The sequence below is a fragment of the Raphanus sativus genome, unplaced genomic scaffold, assembly GCF_000801105.2.
Source record: "Raphanus sativus cultivar WK10039 unplaced genomic scaffold, ASM80110v3 Scaffold1119, whole genome shotgun sequence".
Taxonomy (NCBI): domain Eukaryota; kingdom Viridiplantae; phylum Streptophyta; class Magnoliopsida; order Brassicales; family Brassicaceae; genus Raphanus; species Raphanus sativus.
In genome coordinates this window covers 13592-20878 of record NW_026616433.1, presented here as the reverse complement: position 1 = coordinate 20878, position 7287 = coordinate 13592, and the positions used below count along the sequence as shown (strand labels likewise).

The following is a 7287-nucleotide window of genomic DNA, read 5'->3' as shown; positions in this document are numbered from 1 at the left end:
AAGCAAATTTAAGCCTTTTCTCCTCCTTTCTTCCGCACCCACTCACTATCTTCTCTTATAAACTCTCTGCCATGGCGACCCTAGACAGTGACATCTCCAGAGATGTTATCTCCGATCAAGAACATCGTGGGTCCGGTGCGATTCATGTTATCACGGGTCCTATGTTCTCCGGGAAATCGACCTCTCTCCTCCGCCGTATCAAGTCGGAGATCAGCGCCGGAAGGTAAAAACAAAAAAAAACCTTTCATCATCTCCATAGATTTAGAAAATGATCTAGTTTCTCAAGTTCTTACCTTTTGGTTGTGCAGAAGCGTTGCGATGGTGAAATCGAGTAAAGATACGAGATACGCCAAAGATTCGGTGGTGACACACGATGGAATCGGATTCCCTTGCTGGGCTCTTCCGGATCTTATGTCGTTTCCCGAGATATTCGGACAAGATGCTTATGCCAAGGTAAAAAAAAAGTCTTTTGTTTGGTCTTATTGTGAAAGGTTCTGTACTGAAATTTTTGTGTTTTTTTTTTCTTCTTCAAATGATTGTCAGCTTGATGTGATTGGTATTGACGAGGCTCAGTTCTTTGGAGACCTTTATGAGTTTTGCTGCAAAGTCGCTGATGATGATGGCAAAACTTTGATTGTAGTGGGTCTTGATGGTGACTACTTAAGGTGCCTTGATTCTATGGTTTTGACATTTTCAGATTTTGAACAGTTTTTGTTTGACTGTAATAAATTGAATGTGATTCTTTCCTGTGGGAAAAAAAATTAGGAGGAGCTTTGGTGCTGTTATTGACATTATACCTTTAGCTGATTCTGTGACGAAGCTAACTGCAAGGTGTGAGGTTTGTGGACAGAAAGCTTTCTTCACTTTAAGAAAGACTTGTGAGAGTAGAACCGAGCTGATCGGTGGAGCTGATGTTTATATGCCCGTTTGTCGCAAGCATTACGTTAGTAATCAAGTTGTGATCAAACATTCAAAGGAAATCTTGGATTCTGACAAGGCAAGTGGGTGAATGTGTGGAGACATTTGCTGCTATAATCTAACCATAATTGATATGGAACCAGTAACATTATGGAAATGTTCGGTAGTGAATTATGTTTATTTTTTTTTCTGTATGCTTTAGTTTTATTTGTCTAGATTTATCCACATTGATGTTTCTTGTATGTAAGTTATATGTTTGATGAATTCTTTGAAGCAAATGAATTTTGATCCATGTTTGTTTCTTGCATTGCATTCTACTGGCTTTTGTTAGCAGCTTTTCTCATCCTAAGCATACTTTCATAGCTTTACCGAGTACGTTAAGCAAATCTATTAGCATGGCCTGATGATACATACAACCTGTTAGTTGATTGGTCAAGGCTTTTTTCCACTGCTCTTCTCATCAGCTAATTTGGCAAGCGTGTCTCACTCGGTCTATGCCACTTTCCACTGATGTCACACCACAAAACTGCCTATTTCATAATGATCAACTAACATCAACCAACTCCAAACTCTTGAGGGAAATACAAAAGCTGCGGAGACATCAATCTTGCGGATGACAACTATTAATAACTTTGAACTACGCACAAAAGGATACTGATATTAAGAGAGCAAACCCCAAACTCAACATGAGGATACTGTGATGATGTTGTAGTATTGATAAACAACGTCGGAGTATAAAATGAGCTACTAACAAGAAAGAAAAAAGAGAAGCTGTGGAAATTAAAATTACAGAGGCGACGAGAGAAAGTATTCCATTTGAAAAGAGTCAACAGAACTTGGCACACAAGCAGCTTATGCAGTACAAGAAGAAGTACCTTCGTTGCCTCTATGAGAACCAGAAGCATTCAACATATATAGTCATAACATTCGCACAATATCAAGGCGACCTTGAACCAGAGGTGAGCCTATCTTTCCCGAACCTAGACGCACTTCTCACACTCTTAGGAGTCACACCACCAGGACTAGCTCCACGATAACTCGCACGAAGGCTCTCATCAACACCACTAGAAGACGATTTCCCTATCGCCCGTCTGTAAAACTTCTGAGCAGCCGGCGAAAGCGTCCTAACGTTCGGACTCGCACTCCCACTCCGATGATGAGGAGAAGACGGCAACGGAGGCTTCTTAAACATACTGTTCGACCTCTCCCTCAGCTTCCTCGACGCGTCCCTCGATAAAGAATGCGCCGTCACGTCTCTCGCAGGTGCAGACGGAATGTTGTAGTGCGGTCCATCAGCGCTACCACCAATATCGATAGGTGTATCCTCTGGATCCAATCTCATCGGCGTCCCTTCGATCTCACCCCAAGTTATAAACGGCGACTCATCGAGACCAGGCGCAGGAGACGGCGTTTTCACAAAACTATACCCGTTGTCCGCCCTCTTATCAGACTCCACATAAAAAGGATTCGGAGTTTTCCTCAGATCATCAAGATCATACCTCTTGGACTTGTCTCTATCCCTAACCTGCAGCATAGGGGAAGAACCCGTGATAGGAGTGTACAGAATCTCAACGGAACCATCTTCCCTCGGCCTGGAATCCATACTCTTCCCTTGAAAACGAGTATTCCCTTTAGCTATCTCTTTAGTCAACCCAGCTAACCTCACAGCCCTCTCCTCTTCCGTTAACGCCGCCTCGCCGCGATTGGCCGGATGGTACATGAGAAGATTCTTCGCTGTGTATTTCCACCCTTCTAAAGTATCCGGAGGCTGATAAGACGTACCGTAACCATCAGTGATCCTATCTCTCTTCACGTCCTCAATCAAGTCACTATCTTTCTTCTCACCTTCAAGGAGATAGTTATACTTGTCCTTCTTCCTCTTATTAACCTTCTCAAGAATCTTGGAGAAGCTATCGTTATCCTCACTAGTGTACCTCCTAAAGAACTCATCTAAGGACATGTTAACATCTACATCTCCTTCATCAGTAACTACTTCACCGCCAGGTTCTTCTCTAAGAGTTCTAGGAGTTGCCTTACCATCAAAATCATCTAAAGGAGTGAAGTTTCTCAAGAAAGTAGATCCAGGAGTCTGAGTCTTACCCACCGTATCTCCACCCTGATGATTAGCTTTCTTTCTTCCACGCCTCTCGATGATCTTTAACTGAGCGTCTCGGATCTGAACCGGGTCACGTGTTTTAACCGCCTGGATCCAGTCGAGACGGTCTTTAAGCTTCGTAATATCCGGAAAGTAATCGCGCTCGATGATCTTCTCGATCGCTTCCACGTAAGCGTCCTCGTCGAGGACTCTCATCCGCTTTTTAGGGTTACGAGGCGTGATCTCCGAGGAGGAGGGCGTCGATTGGAGACCATCGTCGGAGCGAGAAGACGGTGCTGGAGATGATAGATGACGTGGAGAGTGGCCAGGCGATAGAAACATCTCCAATCGGGGGCAACGGCGTGCGGAAACTGCTGTTCGAAACTCGGATCCGATGAAATTGGTCGGAGAATCGGAGAGTTAGGGTTTGTTTCGGTGGTGGCAGGATGAATGCGTCTGTCGATGCGACGATTCCTTTATCAATTGGTTTTCAGTTTCACGCGTTTAGCTTTCTATAGTATTACACTGTTGCCCCCAAATATTCTGATTTCTCAATTTCTAACCCCGTAAGTGAGAGAAATTGTTTTACAACCTGATTCATATAGTTTTTCTTTTTGTTAGTTACCTATTTCTTTTTTGTAGATTAATTGAATTCTTTTAGAATCACTAGTTCAATACATAGGATTAGATGCATTTTTCTCTCTATAAAAATGAGACACGGTCAGATACATAGAAGTGCTTTTTGATCAAAACTTGATAGGTTTTAAGATTTGATAAATATTTAAAATGTATTTGTCTAAATCTGATGTTTTGGAAGCTTGATATACTTTTATCATTAATGAAAGTAATGATATATTTTTAGTTTATAAAGAAATTTATATTTTCAAGTTTCTCATATTATAATGATCAATAATCTTGGTATATATAATATATATATGATAGATAAACAATATAAAGAATTATCTTCAAATCCTAGCATAAAGACCAAAAATTGGTTCTTTACAATTTTGCTAAATTTTTCATTAACTTCCTTTCAAATACAAATACAACAAAATACACCGAAAATTGAATAATTCAGATTTTTAATGGAATTAGAAAATCATTAAACTAAATAAGGGGGGGTTATTGGTAAAAGAATTTCAGAGAAGTTATTAAATTTTGAGATTCCATTGTTATTGGTTTATGAATTTTTAAATCTGAGTAGAATCCATTGTTATTGGGGTAATGACTTTTAAATTTCACTTAAAATCCTTTGTTATTTGAAAAGTTTAGTTTTCATTGATTTTGAGATTCTATTAAAATCTATTGTTATTGGGATGCAAATTTTCTTTGTTTTAACTCATAAGACTCAACTTTGAGAATATCATCTATACCCATAAGATTTTTGAAATCAATGTAATAAAATACACTCACATACAAAAACATACAAAATTAAAGAATGAAATAATACAAATCACAACTTTAACATAATACAAATCACAACTTTAAAAAATAGAAAATAAATATTAAAAATTAAAAAAAAGTAAAAAAAATTAAAATAGTTTTATTAAAACGTATTTTTAATTTCAAAAAGAATTGAAGAAAACAATTTGAAAAAAAATCGTAACCTTTTATATAAAAAGTTAAAATTTTAAAAACATATTTCAAAATCATATTTCAAAATTATAAAAAAAAACATTTTATTTATTTATTATTTTTGTATTATTTATATATTAAGAGGATATAATAGCATTTTGCCTCTTTAATGATTGAAATGATTATTTTCACTTTTTTGTACCACTATTAATTTCTTACCTTAAAAGTTTAACAATCAATAGGATTCTATACACAAATTATGAAAATCTATGTGTAAAATTTATTAAATCCTTTTAACTTGTAAAATCCTCTCAACTATTAAAATCATCAAAATCCACAAAAAATCATAATCCAATAACTCCCCCTAAGACTATAATTTATAGGATTTTAGAAAATGATTACAAATATTTAAATATTTTTTTTCTTTCTTAAAGACTATTTTAACACCAATTTTAGATTTCGACAAAAGCAACATGGGAGACATAATCATAACAAAACAACCAAGTTACTACTACTACTGATGATTCCAGGTTCTTAAACAAAGATAGAAGCATAACTTCTCTTGGTTCTTAGAGTCATTGTACTCTCCATATTCTCCATATTCTGCATCAAGATTTGGTTGTACACTTCTTTGATCTTTTTCATCTCCTTTTCCAACTTCTATTTTCCTTTATCATTTACATATTCAAAATAGTAACAGAATGTTGCGACTATAGTAGCATGGCGTAGGAAGGGTAAAAATGAGGAGCGAACATCTTTTATGACTGAGGTGAATGATATATCTTCCTCGTGTACAAAAACCGAACTAGTTGTTAAACATGAAAAGTGACTGGATACATTATAGAAAAACTCACCTTAGTAAATGAAATTTTATTCTCTGGAAACTTCTCTAAAGTAGCCGAGTATTTGGAGATGATCGCTTTTCAAAACTAGAAAAAAAGTCAGCCATAATTAGAAGAAAGATGAATTTTCTCTTGTCAGAGCTGTGACTCTCATTTCTTGCAATAGTCACCTGGGAATAATGTTAAAACATTGTAAACGGAAAAAGAGAGATATATAAAACAAAGCCAGACAAGAGATTCGTCACTTTAATTTGATCAATTTCCTCTTTAGATATATGATCTATGTGGCCCATATCATGATGACTTAGCTTGCTGCTAAGTAAGCGCCACACTGAAGAATTGAGAGATCAGGCTAACGATGGCGTTTGCACCTAGTTCAGCTGAGCACTAACGGTGACGTTTGCACCTAGTTCAGCTAAACACTTGAAGAAAGCCTCGGTTTCTTTCAGTTTCAAACAAAAAACAAAAGTATTTGTCAATGAAAACCAATTTGTTATTATAAAATAAATAAATTAATTAATAAACAAACAAACCTCTTGAAAACTATCAGACGACAACTCTGTTTTGTATCCACCAGAAAACGCAGCCACTTAGATATTTTCAATAAACAATGATTATATCTGAAACACACATCACAATCGAATTAAAAAAAATGCACAAAACTTATATTTGTTTTCTCCAATTGAGTTATAATGCTCAATGGTACCATCTTCAAAATCATTCCTGGAATAATTTGATTCTTCTAGAGTTTGACAAAAGAGCTTTATGACATAAATTTTGTCGCTGTCAAACTTTAAAGTATCAGTTAGTAACATATAAATTCTAGATTATTACTTTAATCCCATCAATTTCCTTAACATATATAAAGCATAAATGGCTCTGATCATGAGGACTTGGCCTACTTAGTTTCAACTGGTTTAACAATTAGAAACAAGGTCAGATAAAACATATAAGAAAGTTTAAGCGAGATTAAAACACTTACAAGAGGGACACTCTCAGCCATAATATGCATAAATGGTTCATTTCAGACTGAAATTATTTCTACATATGGACATCAACCTATCGAAAAGGAGGTTAGTTAGCTGTATATTTAATCCAATAAGTGTTTCATCATTAGGTTAAACTCATGTGTGCTTATCAAGTATCAAGAAGCAAAAGATTTGCTGCTAACAATGATATTTGCATCTAGTTCTGCTAAACACTTGAAGAAAGTCTCGGTTTCCTTCAACTGCAAATACAATCAAAAGGATTTGTCAATGAAAACCAATTTGTTATTATCAAATAAATTAATTAATTAATAAACAAATCTTTTGAGAACTATTAAACAACTTTGTTTTGTATCCACCAAAAAAGGCAGCCACCTAAATGTTTTCAATAAACAATACTTATATCTGAAGCAAACAACACAGTCAAATTTAAAAAATCCACAAAAACTTACATTTGCATTCTCCAATTGAGTTATAATGCTCAATGGTACCTTTTTCAATGCACAAATATTTTTTTATATATATCTATAGCTGGTTGATCGACATTATTTTGGTCAAAATTGATTTCGGTTTGAATTTGATAGTTCGTGTCTTTATTTGAAATAAATGTCATTTTACAATAATAACATCACGATATCAAAATTTAGGTAGAAAAGGGTATGACGAAAATTGTTAAGGTTTACCATTTTCTACAAATAGCTGTAATGTTTTTCTTTGTTATTGAAGCTTTTTATTAGATTTATATTGATAATTTTGTAAAACATTACAAATGTTGGTAGAAGATGTTAATATCTCATAATTAATGTCTTTTAATATTTTTCTGTTTCAAAATGTATGATATTTTAGATTTTATACACAATTATTAAAAATT

The 7287-nt window shown here is 35.1% G+C and overlaps 2 protein-coding genes across 2 annotated transcripts; one reads left to right on the top strand and one right to left on the bottom strand.

Moving 5' to 3' along the window:
* On the top strand, positions 1 to 1405 carry LOC108836754 (thymidine kinase a). Its single transcript, XM_018609863.2, has 4 exons — positions 1 to 223; positions 309 to 453; positions 544 to 665; positions 766 to 1405. The coding sequence occupies exons 1-4, from the start codon at positions 72 to 74 to the stop codon at positions 1007 to 1009; spliced, it is 663 nt and encodes a 220-aa protein (XP_018465365.1). The 5' UTR covers positions 1 to 71; the 3' UTR covers positions 1010 to 1405.
* Positions 1406 to 1556: 151 nt separating this feature from the next.
* Positions 1557 to 3484, bottom strand: LOC108811354 (uncharacterized). Its single transcript, XM_018583397.2, has one exon. It carries the CDS (start codon positions 3353 to 3355, stop codon positions 1856 to 1858), a length of 1500 nt encoding a protein of 499 aa, XP_018438899.2. The 5' UTR covers positions 3356 to 3484; the 3' UTR covers positions 1557 to 1855.
* Positions 3485 to 7287: the final 3803 nt, after the last annotated feature.